The sequence below is a fragment of the Protomyctophum parallelum genome (assembly GCF_964188405.1).
Source record: "Protomyctophum parallelum genome assembly, chromosome: 1".
NCBI classification, from domain to species: Eukaryota; Metazoa; Chordata; class Actinopteri; order Myctophiformes; family Myctophidae; genus Protomyctophum; species Protomyctophum parallelum.
Genome location: NC_139697.1, coordinates 60555681 through 60581080, shown reverse-complemented (window position 1 = coordinate 60581080; position 25400 = coordinate 60555681). Strand labels below are relative to the sequence as shown.

The window sequence follows — 25400 nt, the reverse complement described above, 5'->3', positions numbered from 1 at the left end:
AGGAATTCATCATAAAGGAAGCTATGGACCAGAGCTAAACATTGCCTATTAAAAACTGAACATAAGATTAGATAGACTACTGTAGATCAAATGTATTGAGTGATGAACATAATAGCCCAGTTACATGGTGAAAGGCTATGACTTTGAGTGTGTGAAGAAGGAAATTGTTATTTTCTTTTAAAGAATCATACAAATATCGATTTGTCATCTTTGTGCAATGTGTTGTTATGGAGCTATAATGCCTTAACGACACTTGCAATGGGAGATTATTTCACCATGGCAACAGCAGTGGGATATATTTAGCAGACCTATAAAACATTTCTTTCTTTTTTCTTTCAGTAGTGGAATGGCTTATCCTTTCATTCGTGTGACTGTGTGTGAGTCTGTGACTGTGACTGTGTGTGTGTGTGTGTGTGTGTGTGTGTGTGAGTGATTTCTTTGTGGTAATTATATCCAGACAGAATTATCAGTCTCATAGCACCCTCTAGTGTGTGTTAAATGTATTTATGTATTCTATACTGTAGTCACATTGAGACATTGTTGACCAATTTACATGAGATCGAACAATTACAATGCCTACAAATCAAGAGCGAAGCAGGCCGGGTCATTTACCCTGCATTTCATGTCCACTCAGAACAAGATCGAGGAAATGGCTCTGTCCTGACCGTCTTGTTTGCCTGTCCGGCCCCCAGACTCTCCATGATGCCCATGGCCTGCCCTATACAGTATGAGAACTACGCAGAATGGGTCAAACCCAACGACCCATATTGCAGACACCACTACTATCAATTCTCCAGGGCAACGACACAAGAGCAGGGGATGAGAGTAACAACAGCCGCATAGCACCTGAGCCCATTGACCCACACAGCATGCAGGGAAGTGGTGTGGTGCTGAACTGGGGTCAGTGTTGGGGTCGTTGAATATAGAGAGCGTGGCATACAGTACTATTCTCATCTTGTTGTTCTCTACCTGCTAGACAGACAATGGTGGGGACTGTGAGACACATCAGCAGGAGGTCTGTATAGGCAGCTCAGAGTGAAGACGTCGACGACCACCACCTCACATCCCCAGAGTGGCAGGCTGAGAGAGCTGTTCAAATGCACCCTGGCTATAGCCTGCCATCCTCTCCTGGGACTGGGGCCTCCACCTACCCCTGGTTCTGTGGTCATAGGGGATGCATCCTTGTGTTGCGGCCACTGGAATTAAAGGGATAGTTCAGATTTTTGAAGAGGTTCCGGTAATCTTGTGGGGGGCACTGGGGCCACGCAGTAAAAGTAAATTTATTCACAAAACATTTGTATTGTTGACCTATTTCTAAAATATTAGGGCAACTTTTCGTTCAACTTTGACCCCTCTATCACATGGAACTATTTTTTGGGCGTAGTGATATGGACACAAAAAACATAGTTCCGTGTGATAGAGGAGTAAAAAATCACACCCGTGTGAAGTAAGTGGTGCAACTCCGTGTGGGAGTGTGTGTGTGTGTGTGTGTGTGTGTGGGGGGGGGGGGGTTCCAGACCCACAGGAACGCACCCAGGGTGCCGGCCCGATTCCGGCGAGCTGCCCCGCGTCTGAAACGGTTGAAAAATGACAGAGTTACCGTGTGGGGGTCCCTCTACTGTACCCTCTACTGTACTGTAGTCACTGTACTATACTGGCACACCCAAAATCACCATATATACTGTACAGTTAATATGTGCGTGTGTGACTGTTTGTGTGTGTGTGACTGTGTGTTAGGTTGTGCACAGGTGGTGAAAAACAACCATGCTGTTTTCGTGCTCAGGCGGACCCAGCCAGCCAGCCACCCACCCACCCACGCACACACATAGTGACTTAAGGAAGTGGTTGCACCACTTAAAAATGAATGAAAGTTGCACTAATATTTTAGAAGTAGGTCAACAATACAAATGACACACAGTCCCCTGTGCCCACTATATTAATGGCAAGTATTTCATACAGCTTAAAAAAACTATCCCTTTAAGGGGCAATGCAGCTGTGAAAGAGGCTGTGATAGACACATTAACTGATTTGGAAAGTACTTGCCAAGGCTGAGGCTCCAGAAATGGGCCTATAGTATGATTATAATAGCAGGTTAGGCTCTCCCATGACCAGCTCTGCATGAGGCTGAGCTGCAGTCTGACCGTAGTTCCCAGAAAGAAATAAAGCCCAATGACATACTTGACCTTTGTTATGTTTTCCGGCTAATAACCTTACTATGACCTGAGTTCAACTCATTTCAACATTCTTACATTGCATATGCATGTCTTTGGACCATTGTCCTCCCATCAATGCAAAAGATAACAGTTTGCTTTATGAACTGAGGATCAGTTGTTTAAATGAGCCTGGGGAAATCATGTGTTATGCGCCTGTTTTATGCTTATTAGAAGGAATAGTACGACGCACGATAACTGAAATTCAGAGAATTAAGTTACTCATTGAATCCATTTAATTAATGTTAATGACTGAAATAATTAACACATTAACCAATGTTACACAGTGTGGAAAATGCATTCATTAAATCAGAAACCACAACTTGAAAATAAAGAAAATATCAATCTGAATCTATTTTCGACTGCCTACAATAAAGTGGCAGAAAAAAGATACAGCTGTTGACATAAATGGCAGTATGGCGGATATGAGGGTGGCCTATATGGGGTGTTGTGTCAATACCAAGGAATCCAGTGACGTTTTTTGCAACTACAACCTATGTTTTAAACATAGTGGTTTGGTATAACACCACCATGAGGCCTGTTTGAAAAGATATCCAGGGAGTGACTTCCTTGGCCTATACTGGCAAGAAATTTGCCACCGATCAACCCAGTAATTATATAGCAAGCACAGACGCACAGACGCACAGACACACAGACAGGGGCATAAACATCATCTCTATCCCCGGCCTGGCAGAGTGTAACAAGTGTATCTGTTTCAATGTTGGAGCAGTGTGCTGTAGCCTACACTTTAGTGTCATTAGATTCATAAAACCACTCCTGCATGCAATACGCTAATCCTCACCCTGGGGTTGTGTGGCATGTGACCGGCCGTACAGAGAGGAGGGAGGGGGCTAAGAAGAATTTAGCCCAAACATCTCTCATGTGTTTAGGCCTAAAGTCATTTTTTTCACATTCTTGTTCAGCTGCCCCTCTTCTCTAGATGGATTCCTCCTGGATTAAATAAGTTTGGTGTGATGTGAAGCAATGTTGCTGCTGATTATCACCATCTTCCTTGTGTGTTTTGCTCCTTCCTATCAACAATTTCCCCGTCTTTGCACCACTCGTGAAGCTTTACTATCAAAGGAATGCTGTCCGCCTTGGGAGGGGGATGGATCGGCCTGTGGAGCCAGCACTGGACGGGGTTTTTGTCAGGATGTTGAAGTGTCTGACCGTCCCGACGGGCAGCAGTATCCTTTCATTGGACTGGATGACCGGGAGAAGTGGCCTTTAGTCTTCTACAACCGGACCTGCCAGTGTGCTGGAAACTTCATGGGTTTTAACTGCGCAGACTGTAAGTTTGGCTATTTTGGTGTCAACTGTAATGAGAGAAGAGAGTCTGTCCGGAGGAATATATTTCATCTTTCAAGAGCTGAGAAGCTCAGATTGATATCCTACCTAAACTTGGCCAAGCAGACCATCAGCACCGACTATGTTGCAGCCACGGGGACCTATCGAGAGATGGGGAATGGTTCTAACCCCATGTTCGCCGACTTGTCTGTGTATGATGTGTTTGTGTGGATGCATTATTATGTGTCCAGGAATGCACAGTTAGGACCGGGAAATGTGTGGACTAATGTGGACTTTGCTCACTGGGCGCCAGCTTTCCTCCCGTGGCATCGTTTGTATCTGCTCCAGTGGGAGCACGATATTCGGAAAATCACCGGGGACTGGAGCTTTACGATCCCCTACTGGGACTGGAGAGATGCGAGCGCCTGTGACGTGTGCACAGATGAGTTGATGGGTGATCGGAGCCCACGTGACCCCAGCTTCCTCAGCCCAGGATCTGTTTTCTCTTCATGGAGGGTAAAATATGTGCACTCACAAACACATTTTATTATGAGCCTAATTTTGTAGTATCCTATTATTATATAAAACAATAGGCCATGTGAAAACAAAGCTCCTGAATTGCAGCAAACTATGTATTGTTGCAATTGAGTAACTTGGTTTGTCATATATTTGATCATTGTTGTTTTTAATTTTAATTAAAGCATACGTGTACATGTGTGTGTGCATGTGTTTATGAACAGGTAATGTGTTCGCAAGCACCAGCATACAATACCAGAGGAGTTCTGTGTGATGCTACGGGAGAAGGCCCACTGCGTCGGAACCCTGGGAACCACAACCGTAACTCAGTGGAGCGTTTACCAACCTCAGCAGAAGTGGAGTTTACCGTCAGTTTACCTGACTATGACACAGGACCCATGGACCGCACTGCCAACATGAGCTTCCGGAACACTCTGGAAGGTAACATTATGGAAGGGGAGGGAACATTTACATTACACTATACAGCATGGAAGATGATTAGGGCCACATTTAGGGTTTAGGCATAATATGACTGCCGGCCAAAGACAGTATGTACACACATACAGGTACATTATACGGTACATATAATTTGGTTTAATCGTTAGATTCACCAAACCAGTGAACATTACCTTTATACTGTACACTAGGTGTATAGAGCTGAACATTGTTGACACAGACCAGAGTGTGGACTGTTGATGACAAAGTTGACATCATCTAGAACCAGACTGTGCTCTTAATTCCTTCATCTGAATATTTCTTCATCCAAAGGAATCACGATTAGGCAGGGGGTGCAGTGCAGGACATATCCCAGAATGCACTCGATTGAAAGCAGAGGGCACACATGGGACAGTGTGCCAGTTCAGATCAACAGATTCAATGAATGCACCAAAAGTAGGCACTAGGCCTACATATTCTGTTACCTTACCACCATTGCTAATTCAATGAATGTCTATATTGCAGGTTTTGGGGACCCACAGACTGGACTGGGCAATAGTTCTCATATGGGAATGCATGCTGCTCTCCATGTGTTCATGAATGGCTCCATGTCCTCAGTACAGGGCTCTGCAAATGACCCCATATTCCTCCTCCACCATGCCTTTGTAGACAGGTAAGAATACAGTAGCCACCCATATTATTATGAACACTTGTTGTGAACACTTATGTAACACACACACACACACACACACACACACACACACACACACACACACACACACACACACACACACACACACACACACGTCACAGGGGCATGCTGATTTCCAGTCAGGACCTGTTTTTTGGGGGGTTTCCTTTGAATAAGACAAACATTAAAAGTCCACAGACTTGGCTGCCACATGACATCAATTGTGAAAGCCATACATTGGAGGGGTAGCAACAACCAGCCAACCTAAAAGTACACAGTAGGCTCCCTAGAAATTTACTTCAGTAAAAGTAAAAGAATTTGTAACTATCAAAAATAAGTACAACTCCTCAGAATCTGTACTTAGTAAGTACTTAAAGTACATTTACCCAGTTACTGTCCACCTCTGCACACACGCACACTACATACAGTACAGCACAGTACGTATATACGATTGCTGCTTGTGCCATAAAAAAAACAAAATAAATGAATAAACCATTTTCCCTTCTCCCATAAAAGCCTCTATGAGCGGTGGTTGAGGAGCCACCGCCCATCCCCTGCCCAGTACCCAGAATCCAACGCCCCCATCGGGCACAACAGAGAGTATCACATGGTTCCCTTCCTGCCTCTGTACAGAAACAGAGAGTTCTTCATCTCCAGCAAGGAGCTGGGATATGAATACTCCTATCTACTAGATGCAAGTGAGTCAACAACATTTATATTTTAACGGCAGTACAGAAAAAATCTTCTGTGTTAAGTCTATCCAATGTTCACCCATCCCTATTTTGGACGTGTCATTATAAGTTAAAATGTTCAAACATTTTCTAATTAACTTCCTATAATTATACTTAATTGACTGGAGTCCCCTAGGCCTAGGGGTTCATACTAGGCTCCCTAATTATTTCTCTCTACACCAAAGTTCTTTGGCGAATATAGCAGATCTACAGGCTCGCAATGCCAAGCTTGTACATCTGCTATTTTCATAATTGAATTTTTGCCCTAGAATAGGGGCTGCGGTTTATGTGGTTAAATTAACAATGGAGATTTTACTGCGTAAAGTGTGAGAGAGAGGCCAAGAAAGACAGGATTGAGAGTGAAGGCAAAGAGTGACATGTATTTCTCTTAGCTCCCCTATCGCTGTCTGTGATCTTTAATTGCCTTTGAATTTGAAGGAGTCATTTTAACAAAACGCTGTTTAATCAACTTGAAGGATGGAAATCCATCATTCCAGTATGGACATATAATTGAGGTCTCTAACAATAGGCAGTAGGCTACCTTTGCTTTACTTCAGTTTCAGCACTCTTATAGTAATTCTCTCCACCATGTTACATATCAAGCAAGTTTTAATGTTGCTTTCGATGTTGATTTTACCCTGTACTGAAATGAATGAATGGAAGTCGATGTATTCCTGAAAGATTTGACTATTTCATTTGAAAATATATAAAACTATGGTTGTTTTGGGATACTCTCACCTATGGTCATGAAGTGTGGGTCCGAAAGAATAAGGTCGCGAATACAAACGGCCGAAATGAGTTTTCGTCAACGGGTGGCTGGCATCTCCCTTAGAGATAGGGTGAGAAGTTCAGTCATGCGAGAGAGACTCAGAGTAGAGTCTTCACCTGGAAAGGAGCCAGCTTAGGTGGTTCGGGCATCTGGTTAGGACGCCTCTCGGGCGTCTCCCTAGGGATGTCCTCAAGGCATGTCCTAATGGGAGGAGACCCCGGGGCAGACCAAGGCGCAGTTGGAGGAAACACATCGACTCACTGGCCTTGGAACGTCTCGGGATCCGCCAGGAGGAAGTCACTAATGTTGCTCTGGAGAGGGAAGTCTGGAGCTCTCTGGTGGATCTGTTGCCCCCGCGACCCGACTACGGATAAGGGGTCGAAGATGGATGGATGTACGTTTTGGGATATTGCGGGCAGTAATGTAAAGTATACATGACTTCATGAGTCAATGGGACAAACATCAAAAGCGTAGTATGGTCCTTTGCATAGATGTCAATGCATGTTGAAGCAAAAAAAGCCTCATATAATCCAGCCTATATTTATGCACGCCTTCTCACTCGTAAAATGTGAAAAGAAAGATGGAACTTGTATGATCTCCATGAGGTAATAATCTGTGGCTTCTATTTCCTCTCTCCTACTTTTTTCCTCTAGATCAAAGGCTTCTAGAATCCATGGGCCCCTACTTGGAGCAGCTTGAGGATATTTGGCCTTGGCTGCTGCTTGCTGCGGTCTCGGGAGGCATCATTGCAGTAGCTATAGCTATGACAGTTAAGATAGCTAGACAGCACCAGGGTTCCACATCTTGGCCTCGGATGAAGAAATGGAAAACCACCTTCACTGTGCCAGAGAGAAAGCCGCTGCTCTTAAGCAGTGATGTAGAACCAAACTACTCAAATTACCAGACTGCTATGTGATGTCTACAATGTACTGTGTATACTTAGTTGTAGTTGAAATGGTTATTACCTCCAAAGTATTAATGGTAAAATCAGACTGCACAATGCACATAATGTAAGGACAGATTACATCAAAACACTGAACTTGATAAAGTATCATTGTTAATTAACACATCTAAATGTTAAGTGTAATGAAGCAATAGATCTAGGAAAGATGTAAGTTTTATGTACTACCTGGGATTCGAACCAGGGTCTCCCATGGGTGAAACCAACCATTTGCTGCTCGGGCATGAGACGATCGGCGCCCAGAGCCTAGGTGGGGTTGGTGAAAGGGCCTTTCTGTGTGGAGTTCACATGTTCTCTCCATGTCCCCTAGGGTAGGTATCCTCACAAAACACATGCAGTAATCCAGGTTTCTAATACTGCCTCCCCCTAGTCAGCCAGGGCACCTGATTGCTTAAACAAGAAAGTTATGGAAATGACCATCCATAGGATCAAACAGAGAAATTCAGGGTTAAAAACATTAGTTTTAACATTTCAATGCAAAGGTTTATTTTTTTTGGTAAATTGGTTCCTTAATAACTTCACCGTTTCAAGGCCATTATTATAACCTTACATTGTAGACATTCAAATATAACAATTAAGCCACGCTGAATATTAAATTCTACTATTTTATATATCTTTGTTCATAAAATGTACCATTCATTTTAAAGTAGGACTATACAGTATAGTTTTTATCTTACAGAGATTAGACCAAGTCATGGTCTAGCTGGTCTCTTGGAACACCATTTATTCAGAAACCGAAATCATTCAGTATTTGAACAATGGAATTGCTCATGTGTAACTACACAGCTCACCTTTAGCTGACAACTTAATAAAGAATCTTGACTTTAAACTGACAAAAAAAGCCCAAATCAAACATAATTACACATAATTTGATTCAATAACCAAATGGTGCAACAATAATCCAGAGATTTAAAATTTGAGAATAAAACCAGTGATTGGAATGCAAGAGATAATCAAAGTCAAAGAATACAACTTTTAAAAGTGCTAAACGTGACAAACAAATGGAAATGTACAGATACAGATTACAAAATGACTGTTGTTTCTGTTTTACAAAACATGGTCGAAAAGGTCTTCATGGTCTGGCCAAGCCACAGATAATTACTATACTGAAATATATGGTACTCCTATAAGTAGCAGTTGATTTGCAGTACAGTATGGTGGTGGTTACAACCCCGCTTTCAGATTTGATGGAATGTCTCTTAATACAGCTCATTGCTCATTTGGTAGTTTATCTTAATTCACTATCACAAACAAGAGCCGTAAAACAAATTAATTAACACAAGTGGTAGCACCATCATGTAGATACAAAAGCATTTCAAAGTTCTCTCCAAACAGGTGGACCAAAAACAATCATAGGGGAAAGACTAATATTAAAGTGGCCTGGTCACGTTGATACTGTACATCACTCCAGGACCATGGAGGATGACGATACTGTTCCTGTCTGAGAGAGAGAGAGCAATGATAGCGAAGAGAAATGTGACCCTCAGGAGATGAGGGGTGAATGTGTACAGCCTTGATTTTCAACTAAAATGTACATTCCTTAATTAACGGCTTCGTCATCACCATCAGTCATCGCCCTCGTCGCTGCTCTCGTCCTCTTCGCCCTTCTTGTCGTCCTCCTTGGGCGGGCTGACGGGGGGAGGGAGGTCCAGACGAGCCCAGTGCATGGGCTCAGACTTTTTCAAGGCAATCTCGATCTTGGCAGCCATCATGTTCACCACGCTTTTGCTCACATCAATTACCTATAGGCGTGATGTGGGATCGGGGAGGGCAGAGAAAGAATATGAAAAAATGAAAATGTTAACCCGTCAATGTTTATCCGACCTTCCTAAAATTTGTAAAAAAAGAAATGCCGATGTACAGATTAATGTCACATCGCAACCCACTGCGAGCTTGTAGATAGAGACAACTTTGAAAATAGATCATTTTGTTTAATCAATTTGTTTATCTTCTTTCTTTTTTTTTTTAACTTTTTTTTTATTCTTTTCTTTTTTTTGAGAGTAAGCAGGTTCTCTCGGGCATCACAGTACAATATAATTGTTACATTTAAATTGTTAACATTCAGAATGCCCATAATTTCCTTTCTCACACATATACATCCAAGGGTCATTCATCAAATATCCATTACTGTGTATAGTATCCGTTTCTAACAGTATTTGTATGATTTTTTTATTATTGGTTTTCTCTATCAATTATCAATTTACTTATCTTAATTGGGTTCTGTAGTCCGTTAACATTGAGTCTAATCCTCGTCTCATTATAACCTGTGCTATCCTATGATGTACAAATATTGTCATTGTGAACCCAAGGCAGCTTTAACTTCTCGTCATTATATACATTAATATAAAGCTTTGAATTAAGAAATAAAAACATATAAACAAAGACAGGACTTCCAGCTCGAGGTTTCTTTCATAAAGCAATACCTCATGAGTGGAAAGGTAATCCCCTGGGTCACAGGAGGCCCTTCCAACACTAACTGTCTGCTAAAAAAGCAGAAACTAGTGTACAGTGATATGACATCTGTCGAGCCCCAGCTTGGCCTCCCAGACAGCAGGTCTGTATTAACATCGAATATCTGAGTATAAAACAACCTATCAGACAGGTATTTAGTATTCAGTCCAGTATATGTCCAAACAAAGGTAGTATTATGAAAATAAAATATAAAAAAACAAATGTGAACATTTTTCAGGTCTTATATCCTATTCTGAGATCAAAGATACCTCCCAATGCTTCACCATCTTAGATTAATCAGCTTTATGAGTTACGGTGATGTCGTCATCTGGTGGTGGTGGAGGGTTTGGGGGTGGGGGAGTTGCAGTGCGGCGGATGTTTATCTTCTTTGTTTATGTAAGTCATGTTAAAGCACATTCATTTCAAGGAGCCTCAAGGGACAAGGGGCATTATTAGCCAGAGTTTTTGCATAATTGCACAGTTCCAGTCCAATTTCAATTCAAAAGCAATTAGGCCTACTTATCATGCTATAATTATGAGTGACTTTGTAAGTGTGTGACACAATTAAATTTCAATTCAAGCAGTATTTTCTTCCCTTTTTTTCAAAAATAAAAACACTTCCAACATAAGAGAATTATTATTACAATGCTTTCGAATTTAAAACATATCAAAGGACTTATTTTAGTTTTTGCTTCATTTAAATAATTAAGATTAAGATGACTGCCATTACACAACACACGGGGCTCATAGCCTACAATACTTACTCCCCACAAATTGACGTTCTGCTCAAACTCCTTCTCCGCTTCAAACATGATGTGAATGTTGAGCTGTGGGAGAAAGAGGCATCAATTAAACAGCAGGATGGTGAAGGTGAGCCAATGAAACAGACCATGCAGAACCATGGAATGGAGCACATGGAATGGAGTCATCTCCTCAACAACAACAAAAACACCCCATCTCCCCCTGGAAAGCTTGGAAAGCTTGACTTGAGACAACTTGAATTATATGCATGTGACTGAGGAATAGATCAGGCATCCTCCATACAAGTAGAAACAGCTGTTATCTCTAGCACTCCTTGAATGCATTGCTAAAAACCTGACTCAGTCGTAGCAGTTTGTCAAATTGCTGCTTCTATTTTAATTACACGGTCCCCCTAGCCTCTCCATGAAAGCTTGAAAACAGAACAGGTGTTCCTCACCGTGATGCCGTTTGCCTCCACATAGCTCAGCTCTGGGTTGGCGTTCTTGGAGTAGATAGTGATAATGACCTGGCTCCCAGTTTGGTGCCAGTCAAACCGACATGGGACCATCTTCTTACCCTGCATCCAAATCACAAACAAAGAGCCAAGTATGAGAACATCTTTACATACAGTATGATTACAGGCAGCCTTACATAAAGCATGAGGACAGATTTACATGTGATATAATTAGACAGCTATCTCGATTACATTTAGGGAGGGAATGTTATCGCCATTTGGAACCTCACCCTCCGCTATTCATTGTAGCCGAATCGGGAGCAGTACTGTCTGGCACCTGCCATTGGGGGTTCTTCCGGGTTGAATGGGAAAACATGGCACATGCTGACTAAATAAGCTACTTAAGCTACTTGGCTGTTTCACCCCAGCCTAAAATAATTACTTCTCGGAAAACCTTTAGACATCTGTAGAGTCCTCCACCATCAGTGTATGAATGTGTGCGTGAATGGGTCAATCTAATGCACAATCTATGTAAAGCATGTTTGGATAAAAGCGCGTTTGGATAAAAGCGCTATATAAATGCACCATTTACCATATGAGAACAGCTTTACATTATGATAAGTTATATATTATTATTAGAGGTTTACGCTATGAGAACTGCTTTACATGTATGTTTAAAAGATAGGCCTACTTTGAGGGCGCCCGCTGGCCTGACAGCATGTTGCGGGTTCGAGTCCCGATCCTCGACTACCTTTGCTGCGTGTCATTCCCCGTCTCTCTCTCTCCACTATATCCTATCAATATTTGACTGCCATCAATTTCATCCATTATACCGGTAGTCTAGTCATGACTATGAAAATAAGTCAAACTAAAAACAAATAAAATGTATTATTAAAAAGACAGCAATAACAATACATTACACAGACAAACGTCTGTGTTGTCAGAGTAGTATTACTATCTATGAATATCGGGAAATTACAGAGATGCAGTATTGTCATCTAGATACTTTTTACATGATCCTATATCACCGTACAGAATGGACTGGTTATATTTTATAGATAAATACTGAACTTCAGGTGAAGTTTTTGTGTAAAATTGACACATACAGTAACAGTTTAGATTGGACTTACGACACTACTGTACTGTCCACACTGTGAACAATATCGAACACTGACCACTAGGTGGAGTTAGATTGACATGCTCTAGATTTCACACCACACACGTGCCATGGGAGAACAAGGAATTTCCCCAGTGGCTTGGACTGCTGATTGGTTTGCACTGCAGTCAGAAAGCCTGGATGCTACAATCAGTCAGATCTGGCTACAGTCTCCCCAATAGTATGAAATCTGCCTGTCACAACACAAGATTAGAGAGAAGTATAGGCAATCCAAAATTGCTATCACAAGACTGAAGTGAACGCAAGCAGCAGTCCAGCCATAGCAAGGTTCATGTGGCGTGCTAAATCGATAATAGTGGAAGATGGACAGTGGCAATGTAGGAATGAGGATGAAGAAAGGTCCCTATATAATCCTTGATTATGCAGGGTTTTTTGAAAAGATATTGACCTCTGCATAATCTGCGCAAATCTGGCCGATTATGCTGTAAATTATGCGATCGCATAATCACATTTTTCTGGAGGTTCTAATAAATAATCATTGAGTTGTGTGCCTTTGAGTGGTGGAAGTACTCCACTGATTGACATGAAACTGACAGCTATCAAGCATCCACCAGACAGCCTACCACATGTAGCAAACTAAATGTAACACCAAAACCTTGTGTGTGTGTGTGTGTGTGTGTGTGTGTGTGTGTGTGTGTGTGTGTGTGTGTGTGTGCGCGCGCGTGCGTGCATGTGTGTGTGCGTTCGTGCGTGCGACGAGACGAGACGACAAAGTAATGTGAAGTGAAAGATGTTTTTCATCTCGACTCTCTAAAGCCTGGTTATTGCCATGATGACAATGTCATTGCACGTTGTCATAGCCTCCATGCGTATTACACGATTAGGTCACTACTAATACCCCACTCAAGCGTATTGAGTGGATTGAGTGGGCCCATATTCAAATTGTAAATCCTGTGGCTGGCAGTAGTTATCTGTGGTATAGTGGAATCCTTGGAATGTCGAGTTATATATTTTGCAATCATACTCCAATATACAGTAGATTACATAGATATTTATAGTAACAGGGTCAGTGTGAATTTATAAGTTACAGTACTACATGCGTATTGCGTAAAGTCTTATTATGGTATTTGCTTGTTATCCATGTGGTCTGTTGTGTTTAGTGTCCACACGTGTTGTGAGTCATAGCAAATACCATTCACATGCCTGTTAAATAACTTACTGTATAAGTCTGTATTTGTCAAAAAAAACATCACTGCCAAATGTTTATCACTGGTGTGTGTCGCTCCAACCCTCTGCGTAGGAGTAGAGGCTTGTATAAGGAAATAATTTCCATTTCACTGTTTTCTGCTCCAAAAAAAACTGCTGTAGTCCATGCAGTTGCTAAATCTCAATTCATTTGAACTTTTAATTTAAAACTTTGTTATCAATATTAGATAGTTCTTTCCATAGTGTTATAATGGAGTCGGTTTCTGTCAATCTCAAGTGGTGTAGTCACTGTAGTGTGTCAGTCACTGGTGAAACAGTGGCTGATTGCCACCTACTGGCAAACTAAGCTAATCATTTGCATAAAGTTGAGCCGATATACATTTTTGACACTGTCCTCGCCTAGAAAATAAATGAGAAAGCCAGCAGGGGCCTCGCTCTGCATACAGGTAAATGCACCATAACTTCCAAAGCCTAGCTATTGTCTTGATGAAGACTATGGATAAATAGTATACATTGTCATTTGTCACTGTGTTTAACATAGGCTCATAATTTAGAAATTAACATGCAACATAACTCACCAAAAAGCAGGAAATTAAGGGCTGTATCTTGCGTCAGGGGCACTTATCCGTAATTTGTGGATTTAGCATTGTCTAAGAGGCGTGTGCACGTAAAATGTGCTATCTTGTGCCACAGCCTAAATCCTAAAAACACCTCCGCTACCCGTTACATTATGCATAGATAATCACAAATGTGTGTGACAAAAATAGCAATTTAGGGGTAAGCGTACCAACACGCCCATGACAACGCAAATACCGGTGTCTGTAAAATAGATAGCGGGTGACGCTGGACCAAAATACCATTAAGGGACAGAGCAAGCTCCTATACTCGTAATTCTCGGGCAGCGGCTGACTTGCGGGCCGCATCGCGGGTAACGGCGCCCTTAAGGTGGTTGCACACTGGACGCGTTTTTCGGAAAAACGATGGCTGCTAAAAAATCAGAAAAACGCACTCTGTGTGCAGGGAACTTAAGTATTTTAATGCAACAAAATATCCTTTCCTAGGACCCCATTAAAATGTGGCCTGACTGGGAGCTAGATTCCCTGGTCTGCATGATTTTCTCCATCTACTCTGCCCCTGCATACACGAAAACACAAAGTCACTCACTGACAAACCATGCAGCACACCCACCGTATCTTTCTTCCTCCATATATGTGTCCCCTTGGTGCAGCCTTCTTGGGAGAGGAAGGTATCAAAGTCGGATGTTTTCCTCTTACAGCAACTCCAGTACTTCATCCTGAGGATGCAGTTTGAAAGCTGTCAATATTGGTTTCCGTTTAGTAATTAATAAATACTAGAGGCCCCAATGTTTATTTTTCCACATATTGCTGGGTGAATACTACTTTATATTTCTGCTATACATTTACTACTTTGTGTTTCTTTGTGCCAAGAAGATGGCAAATACTGCAGTGCACCCCTGGTGCAGTCTTTGCACAGCCGGTTCAAGTTCGAATCCGAGCTTCGGCCCTTTGCTGTTTGTACTTCTTATAACCATTTAACCATCACCATCTCTCTCATGCCATTTCCTGTCTCTCTCCACTGACACTATCAAATAAAGGCTAGAAAGACCCCTCCAAAAAGCTACATAGAGTACATACAAACTGTACTAAACTACAGTTCATCACAATCATGCAACCGATTTGTAAACTTAGAATGTTACACTGCTTCAAAATTAATTTGATTAGGAAGATATCTGAAATATCTTTCCATATAAATAAGTATATCACAATATCTTACAATTTGTAAATCACCATTCAATAACACGTTTAAGAACTGTATCAGACTGCATCCTATCGCACCTAATTGAATGGCACCATATCGTTCTGTATTAAAATGTATCATACATAAATCATATCGTAGCCTAAGCCCATGCATATCGAATAGACTTACATGGGAGAAGTTCAGACCCATACAGTGGAGGTTAAAAGGATTTAATTAATTTTAAACATTAATTTTCTCACATTTTTGGACCTGCCAGCCTACGTACAGTATACTAACCCTTCATGGAAGATAGGAAATCCAACATGGTAGGAGCACACCTCATCGTTGCTCGCCGGCCCTTGAAAGCTCTGGAGAAGATAGTAAACTATTAGAACAGCACAGTATTTTCTAGGCCTGTCCTGATCCGATACCTAATTTAGATTGGATATCGGCCCGATATCAGCAAAGAAAAACTGGATCAGATTGGTCTGCAGGAGAAATATCCAATCCAAGCCATCTGATCCAGTAACCTATTGGTTAATAATGCATGCATGGGTTTTTCTCATAACCTACTTAAATTACCTAAATTAAGTAACAACGCAGCAGTATCCGAGTGAAAAGGTTGGATTGGGACAGCCCTTCAATTTACAAATTCAAATGCAATCAATGAAGGGTCAGCACACGCAACAACTAATTATTCTTGATGTGGGTGCTGGGCCATGTTTTGTATACCAATTAAAGCACTATGTACTGCATCATTATGACCAGCAAAACATAATTATACACATTATACACAACAAAGTTAACCTGACCCCAACCTCTTTTGAGAGTATGCAATTCCTTTTTGCGTCAGACAAATTCTGCTGTGAAACACCTGGTTGGCTGCAGAAATTATTTCACTTTTGAGTAATGTTATAATTCATTGTACATAATGTTTTCAGGATGGAGATTTGCTTAGAAACGGTCATCTTTCCATGAAGGTTCAGCAAGCTGGAGACTTTAGTCTATTGCTCATAATATATTGCTGATTATTTAATATTGCTCCAGTGTTGTGGGTATAGTATAATGCAATGAAAAGACAGAAAAACATTTTCACACCTACTTGGACACAATTATTCAGTGCATTTGGCAACTTGTTTAAAGACATGTTCACCTACTTTATTGCAAGCTGAATTTTTACAGCATGTTCCAATCTTGATCTCGTCACTATCTTCCTCTGAAAAAAGAAAAGAAAATGTCTGAACAATGTACATAGTGGACATCTGGCATTTTTAAATACTATATAATCGTATATTTTACATTTCTGCCGACCATTTTACAAAGCATACAATGCTTTCTTTATTATTTCTAAGAAAGCTATCGGATTGCATTCAATTAATTGAAGTGTGATAATCAACTTGCAGAGACAGGCTTGAGATAGGCAACTGAATGATGAAATTGATCCCTTGTTACTTATTTTTGCCAAAGTTACATTATCAGGGCATTTTAATGCATTTGAAGTCCACCTGGAAATAGTTCTTGGAGAAAATTGTGTCCATGACCATGACATAAAGCAGCTCAAAATGCTCTGTGATGGCAGAAAGTCCTTTATTCTTGTAATGCGATCTTGGAATGCAATTTTAGATTAGACGTATAACTTGCACAGCAGATATTTTTCTTCCCCACAAATGCAGCATATTGACTCATCCAAATTCACCCAATGCCCCATATTGCCTGGCTTAACGCCAAATTTAGGTCAAACTACCTCCAACTGCTTGCTTCTTTTATGTGTGTCTTGTGTGTAACTGTGTATAATCAATTCAACTTTATTTGTAACTCAAGTACTCAAACAGAGTAATTGCACAAAGCTTAAGTGACTAGGTGACTCACACAATAATTAATAGTTGCAGCGGTTTGGGGTCAACTCTTGCCATATAGTATCATATCCATTTTTTGGTAGTTGTTCATATAAAAAAAAGAAATGCAGGAAAAGAACATGGAACAAAGAACACTCGAGACGTGAGTTGTGACCCATAAATGGATCCAGAACCACTGTTTGGGAAACAGTGTTCTAGATGGCTCGCCCCTTAAAGGGACACTTCACCCTTTTAGCAAAAAAATAAATATATATATATGAATGACCTTTATAAGATTTAGAACACTTTCCTGGTGTTATTTTTTGTGTAATCTCTGGTTTTAGATACTTTAGATTATCCGAGTGGCACTGACGTCAGTGCCACTCGGATAATCTAAAATAGATTACACAAAGAATAACGCCAGGAAAGTGTTCTAAATCTCATAAAGGTCATTCATATATATATTTTTGCTAAAAGGGTGAAGTGTCCCTTTAAAGGAACCATGTCGTAAATTGGTTCGTAATCAGTATCAAACTCAATTGAACAGTCCGTTGTTCCATTATTATTGTTATTACTGGCTTTGACTCTGACACCCTTGCACATGGACTACTATGTACACTGGAAAATCTTAACATATACTCAATGTTAAAGCCTGTTGACAATATTGATATATTCATTCACATATTCACTGTTGATAGTCTGTAAACTGTATCCATTAACATTAATGCAACAATAGCTGTAGTCATTAATATTTCCATTGGCTTTTGGATCAATAAAGGATTATCTTATCTTATGTTAAACACTGTTATAGTTTCAAGGGGCTTTAGAGGCCAGCATGTTTAACAAGGACAAGAAAATATCAGTTGAGGAAAAGAAGAAATGAACCACAGGAAGGATCCCAAAAGTGGGGACCTAGAGCAAGGGTGGACAGGCGTGCAATAGCTGCCAGGTGGCCAATTTAGATATTTTGTGAAAGCCTATTTCACACTCTCTTTAGTTAAATTAACACCAAGTATAATTGTCATGGCAGTTTTGGAGCACACTCTTGTCCTTGTCGTGACTGCAGTCTTTCACTCAAAGGCCATGGTTTGGCAGAGACAGGGCATATTCCCAGTGGCCATCTGCCAACTGCCAAAAGCTTATTCTTTATTTTCACTTTTGAAAGTTGCCCTGGATAGTTAAGAGTCGACTTTCATCTAAACGCTCAAGATGTTGACATTAATGACAAATCCTACAGTATGTCCTCACCTTTCTTCTCTACAGTATTATCAGACAGCTTCAGTTTCTCCAGAGCTTGCTTCAGAGAATGAGAGATCTTGTGCTGAATTCTCACCATCGGCTCATCAGCACTATAAGGATAGAATTGGTCTTTAGAGCATTGGCAAAAGATAAATCTTCCCCTCAACCCCGCTATGCAAACTTTTGGTACCAAAATCCAAAGAAATAAATACAATTTATTTGCATATGCAACGCCAGGGATTCGAACTCGGGTCTCCCGTGTGAAAGTCCAACATCTTAACCACTAGACCAAAGGGATATCCCTACATATGGACCGGGGGAGATATTAGAGTAGACTTTTAAGTCATCAGGCTGAGGCAGTGTGTCACTCGGATACGCTCACGCCCCTTTTGACCTCATCCCACAGCCGGGGGAACCTTATCCGGGTCACATCATTTTCTTTCATCTTTTCTGTTTCTGTTGGTGTTTCTAATATGTGTGTGCATCCCTATTTCTTTCTCTATTCTTTTTTATAGCCCGAGTCCCGTGGTGGAAGTTCAGTTTGGTCAATATTAAGTCGTTCCATTCATTTTGTGGGGGGCACTGGGGCCACGCAGTAAAAGTAAACGTATCCACACATTTTTCCACAAAATAACATAATTTGTATTGTTGGCCTATTTCTAAAATATTAGCACAGCTTTCGTTCAACTTTGACCGCTCTATCACATGGAAAAGAAATTTGGGCGTAGTGATATGGACACAAAAAACATAGTTCCCTGTGATAGAGGGGTAAAAAATGAACGAAAGTTGCACAAATATTATAGAAATAGGTCAACAATACAAATGAGGTTAGTTTTGTGGTTTGATTTACTTTCAATGCGTGGCCCCCTGTGCCCCCCACAAGTTGCCACAACATGACCGGAACTACTTAATATTTCACCAAAACCAGAGCAGAACTTCCACCACAGGACTCTGGCAATCAATAATACAGTAATTGCAACCACTATATTTATGGCAAGTATTTAATACAGCTTAAGTTCAAAGAATCTGAACTATCCCTTTAAAACGCCTCCTGAAACCTAACCTACGGTTTCTGAACTCTTATTCAAAATGTAATAATAATAACAACATGTACTGTAGCAACAACTAATGAGACATAGAGGTACCTCCTGGATTGAAAGGTACAACAACTTTTGGTTGCAAGGTCTAAATGAGTTAAACAGTCTTAAACAATAAGGATGGTGTCTCCGAGATCGGTACCTTGGTCTTGTTATAGCTGTTATAGGCTTTGGTGTAGAGATGATATACTCATTAAATTTAGGTTTCTGTTCATCTATTTCGTTATTTTCTCCTGATGATTTTACGTCGGGCTTCACCGGCTCTTGTGGCTTCTCTTTGTTGTGGGGACCTTTTGTACAACCCTTACATTGGGGAGAAAAGAGCAAAGACATGTTATATGTTGGGGCTGTAGAGTAGAGCTGACGCCGTTATACCTAGTTTAAAATTAGCTTAAGCTGTGGCAAATCTGGAAAAGAAATGCTTACCACTAGCTTTCTTCACAGATGTGTTCATAAAGGTGTCTACTATCAAAGAAAAATGTGTTCCAAGCCAACTCCCTTGGGAAACTGGCTGAATCTGTTCCAGCCATTACCTTACAGAACAAATGACTTCCTGGCCATAAAATTGGCTGCTTTTGTATGTCCCAAACTTGCGTAATAACTAATATGTCACCATTGTCACCAAGCTTCCATCCATTCTCCAGTATGTACTGGAGTATGAATGGAAGCTCCAATCTCTGGTCTGGATATAAGCTCGGAGAGAGTGCTGTGCTGCTGCTCCTGTTGTTGGGGGCAGTTTTTCAGTTTGGATACTCCCAGTAGCTGAAGATGTCAAATCTCCAGTCCACAAAACTTTTGTGCGATTTCCCATGGAACATGAACTTGAATAGTTCACAGCTGGCTGTGATGATGTCCTCCTTGTTGGCTTGGATGTCCAAAACTTCCATAGCCCTCTCCACTTCAGTCTTGCAGAACTACTACCGCTACTGGGAGGATCAAACCAGAAAAACTGCCCCCAACAACAGCAGCACAACACTCTCTCCGAGCTTATATCCAGACCAGAGATTGGCTGCTGCTGCTAAGTCCATCACTGGATGTACAGTACATCCAGTGTACCACCACCAAGCTTCCATCCATAATGAGTATGGATGGAAGCTTGGTGACAAAGGCTATGAGTCTGTACCGTCAATGAACAGACCCCACCACACCAGACTATCTTCTGAAGTTAGTCAGTTGCAACTATGAGGGGGAGTGTACACACTGCATTTTAATGCACAGTGCATTTCTGCTTGTGGTAACTGCCATGAACAACAAGCTAGATGACAAGAGCAGTGAGGGAGATGCCAGGGAGTTGGAAGAGTAGAGATAGTTGTATGTTTATTCATATTTGTAATTATTGTTTACAAAAGCATACTTACATTTTAGCACCTTAGTTTTTTATTATGTGTTGATCTTTTATATTGTGGATATCATAGAGCCATGAAATTCAGCACATTAATTTCCCCCTTATTTTAAGGTGTGACAATAAAGTCTTTCTGATTCTGAAAAGAATAAATCAGTAAAATCCATTAAAGATTGTCCATCTACTTCTGTTTCAACAGTTAGTTTCAATTAAGATGTATTTGTGATATATTAATAAAATGCTTTTTATATTTTAATATGCCCCCCACACCAACACACAAACGGAAAAGAAACACCATAGACATCCATTGAGATATGCATAAAATTGATTACTAGTTATTATTACACTAGTATGGACATACAAAAGCAGGCATGGCCAATTTTATGTCCAGAAGTCATTTTTACTGAAAATGAATGGTTGGAACGGATTCAGCACCCAAAACCCCCCCTATGTACACACCTCACAAGCTGATATTGGCCAATTTTAAACACTGATCATGGTAATCAGTATCTATAACAACTCTATACTAGTCTAAGACAACACAAGCAAGGTAAGCTGGGGAGAGGCCATATTATGAATACAATCTAATTTTAGTCCAGAAATATTGAGACGATACAAAGGGCTTCTCAGCACTTACAGTGATGCTGAGAAAGTCTGAAAAGTCAGTGGTTCTTCTCTTGCAGCACGACCAACCCTTAAAAGAGAGACAAAGAGCACAGACGTTAACCTCAGTCACAGTCCAGCAGCCGATAAAGATATGCTAGCATGAGCATCCAAATCGTTTTTTACCTTCAACGCATCATGGAACACTGGGACTCCTGGGTGGAACGTGCAAGCATCTTTGAAAAGATAAGAAGACTGGTTATTGTTACTAGAAGACTGGTTAGTTTGATTAGACTGAGGAAGCTGCTTTGTTGTTAACAATATCCCAACCCCCATACAGTACTTGGCTCATTAGGACAAATCCACACCCCTTGCCCCTTACTTTTATACATGTTTTATTCATAATTTGTATGTGATATTCTACCATCTTTAGGTTTATGTAGTTCCTGTGAATAATTTTGGGCAATTTGTCACATTCTAGAGACCTACTGTATATTCACACATCCCATTACTCCCAGCTGCATAGTCTGGACGAAATGTTCATGTTTTTTGCGCATAAATATGCTTTATGTAGCTTTCCTAGTTGCTACACTTAATGCACATACATTATAGTACCAATAATCGGAGTAATTTTTTTGGGCTGCATTAGCATTTTGCTTAGATTTTTAGTACACAGCTGTAAAATACTAGATTAATAACTAATCTATTGAAATGCCCAAATTTCCCCTTGGGCATCAATAGAAGTTTGATCTAATCATTTTCATAGGAACGGCATAGCACGGCAGGGGGGCTATTCTTGTTTTGATGATGCTCAATGGCAAAATAATCAGTATTATTAAATGCAAATAGAACACGCTTCAAGATAAACCCAGAGAAAACTCGAGAGAATGCCTCACTGTATTGATGAACTTCAAGTTCAAATATATCATGGAGGGGACAATCAAATTCCTATATTCATGAGTTCGCTTTTTGAATTATGCATGTTTTGCAAGCTTTAGCGTAAAGTGAAAAGCTAATAAATATTGTAACACACAAACATTGTTTGTGTACATAGTTTCCTCAAATATTAAGGCTCTGGATCTTATATTAAACCCTCAGCTCAGAATTGATCAACATGCTCACAATAACTTCATCCTGTCAACAAAAGTTGTGTACTGTAGTGGATCAATAAATTCACTGAGCTCTACCCTGAGCCAATACACTAGCCTATTTTGGGGGGGAATGAGACATATATAAGCTAAAATATGGTTAATATAATCACATAAAGAGTACTTGTAAGTACAATGTAAGTACAGGACTGTTATTGTATACAAAGATTACTATTTACTAACAAACAAACCTATAGCATAGCATAAATACAGAATAAAAAAAATATACAGTATATAATATTTTTGATGGGTGCTAACCCCTCCTATATACAGGTTTAATGTTTGTTTTTAGTTCAATGTTTGTTTTAAAAACGCCATTGACAATGAAGGGAAAATGTACGTCATATTGTCTCTTTATTGTTAATGGAATTTAATGTTTGTACCGTTTGTTTTACATCACCATTACATCACCTAATCAACATGAGTTAGACTTTAATATATTTGCGCCCCTCACTTCACACATTTTATATATATAATAAAATAATGTATATATATCTTTTTTTAATAATTAAAATAAAACAGAAAATAACACAGTCTACAGTTTAAAATCTGTCTGGTCTGGTGATCTATCAGGTGAGTCAATCACCACTAGAGAATAAAAACAACACTGCAATTGTTGTTGTTGTTGTTGTTGTTAATTACTTGCAATTACCATCATCATTTTCCTGGTGATGAGTTTCTACGATTATTAACGTTTGTCTCAAAGATTGGGGGATTAAGATGAAATCGTACAATGATGAGCAGAGTCGGCAGACCTGCTATGCTAGCCCTAGAATGGCTCTTGTTGTTTCATACAGTATGTACAGTATTTCACATACAGAGCCATAGAACGGTCTACTTATCTTCAGTTCGGGTTCCAAATTGGCAACCTAAATGTGATAAATGCTCCGTTTGTACTGAGTGAAATATGGTCCTCTAGTTTTATATCCATGTGAAAGTTCTGGCACAAAACGTGTATTTAGTCAATTATCTCCACTTTTTCAAGAGATGCACACGGACATCTTTCTCTCCGGGCGAGGGGGGGAATGATCGATGAACTGATTTTACGAATACGTCCTGTTTACCGCAGACGTCATCACCAATTGACCATAGCCAATTGGCACACTATCGCAAGGCACCTGCCAATTGTGTGACCCAAACTTTTGTGTTTCCCTGGTCAATTGGTGACGACGTCTGCGGTAAACAGGACGTATTCGTAAAATCAGTCCAGCGATCATTCCGGGCCCCTTTGCCTGGAGAGAAAGACGTCTGTGTGCATCTAGATAATTGACTAAATACACTATTTAGAACTTTCACATGGATATAAAACTAGAGGACCATATTTCACTCCACGTCTTTAATGGGTGAGTACAAACAGTGCATTTATCATATTTAGGCCGCCAATTTGGAACCCGAACAGAAGTTAAGCAGACTGTTCTATGGCTCTGTATGTGAAATACTGTACATACTGTATGAAACAACAAGAGACATTCTAGGGCTACTGCTATGCATGCTGACCTGTGGAAAGGTCAGCATGCATGATGCTGACCTGTGGAAAGGTCAGCATGCATGGTGACGTGAGGTTACTTTAGCCGACCCCGAATTGATTAGTAAGAGTGGCGACACGCTTTGATCTCGCCGCAAAGCAGGTGCTATGGCGAGGAGGGAATCGTCCTCGGTTTCTTGGAAACGCCCCCAGCCACTGCGTTAGTTTTACTGAGGTTAGGTTTAGGTATAGTTTACTGAGGTTAGGTTTAGGTATAGTTTACTGAGGTTAGGTTTAGGTATAGTTTTACTGAGGTTAGGTTCAGGTATAGTTTACTGAGGTTAGGTTTAGGTATAGTTTACTGAGGTTAGGTTTAGGTATAGTTTTACTGAGGTTAAGGTTAGGTTTAGGTATAGTTTTACTGAGGTTAAGGTTAGGTGGTTTAGGTGTAGGCTGTCAATCACAGCGACTGGCCAGTCGCAGCACACCCTACGGCACTCTGTACTCAACCCGAGGACGGAACCATGCTCGCGGTGCTATGGGCTATAGTTGCAAACATAGGAACTATCCCATTGAGATAGAATCAGCACTTCCGCATTCCATTGTTACAATGGGAGTTAACGCTGGTGTCACCACTCTCGGCCGACCCTGTAAAACATCCTGTCCCAGGAAACTGGCATAATAAAATACCCTAAATCCTGATTCCCATAACAACACGCCATAGTTCATAATCAAATAGTTATTAAACACGTACATCATAGACTAAATACGGTTTCTAACCCTGGGACTCAGGGTCCCTGACCCTACATCAGTACAGTACTATAGAAATTTCGAGATGGTCAGAAGTCACCCGAGTTACAGTACACACAATGCTAGTAGGTTAGGAAACATTAGCTAGCATCACTCACCATCAGGGTTATTGTCTGTGTCAAACCGCTGCCCACAGGCTTTATTATAACACAAAACTGACATAGTGCCGTGGAAGGTGGTTAACGGTTAAACAAATTAAATAACCTAAAAACCAGCGAAAGAAATAATGCAGAGAGAGATGAAAAAAGCTCAGAGAGTTGTGTGGGCCGATACTATCCACAGACTTCTGGTTGCTGCATTGGTAGGCTGTGCTGTAGATCCCATAGCCGCAAAGGAAGGTCGCGCCACGATTGGCTTGTTGGTTGTCAAGCAACCGCTAGTGAACTGGATATATTTTAGCCAGCAACATTTTTGAGTATAAAATCTAACTTTCCCTTTTTAACTCCTTTATGATGAATTTCTGTTCTGTTCTTTGGCTATATAGAAGTGTCTATTTGTACGTCTCTAAATGTTTTGATTAATTGAACAAGGTGG

The 25400-nt window shown here is 40.6% G+C and overlaps 2 protein-coding genes across 2 annotated transcripts; one reads left to right on the top strand and one right to left on the bottom strand.

The window, feature by feature from the left end:
* Positions 1 to 743: 743 nt before the first annotated feature.
* Positions 744 to 7646, top strand: LOC310879161 (tyrosinase-like; the record flags this gene model as incomplete). Its single annotated transcript, XM_083793608.1, has 6 exons — positions 744 to 900; positions 3280 to 4013; positions 4238 to 4454; positions 4974 to 5121; positions 5656 to 5837; positions 7293 to 7646. 6 exons carry the CDS (start codon positions 744 to 746, stop codon positions 7553 to 7555), a joined length of 1701 nt encoding a protein of 566 aa, XP_083649734.1. The 3' UTR covers positions 7556 to 7646.
* Positions 7647 to 7901: 255 nt separating this feature from the next.
* Positions 7902 to 25161, bottom strand: chordc1b (cysteine and histidine-rich domain (CHORD) containing 1b). The gene is made up of 11 exons (XM_083789238.1): positions 24965 to 25161; positions 21630 to 21679; positions 21478 to 21534; positions 19641 to 19801; positions 18411 to 18511; positions 16485 to 16543; positions 15625 to 15695; positions 14758 to 14863; positions 11250 to 11369; positions 10816 to 10878; positions 7902 to 9342 (listed from the first exon to the last, which is right to left on the bottom strand). The coding sequence occupies exons 1-11, from the start codon at positions 25026 to 25028 to the stop codon at positions 9166 to 9168; spliced, it is 1029 nt and encodes a 342-aa protein (XP_083645364.1). The 5' UTR covers positions 25029 to 25161; the 3' UTR covers positions 7902 to 9165.
* Positions 25162 to 25400: the final 239 nt, after the last annotated feature.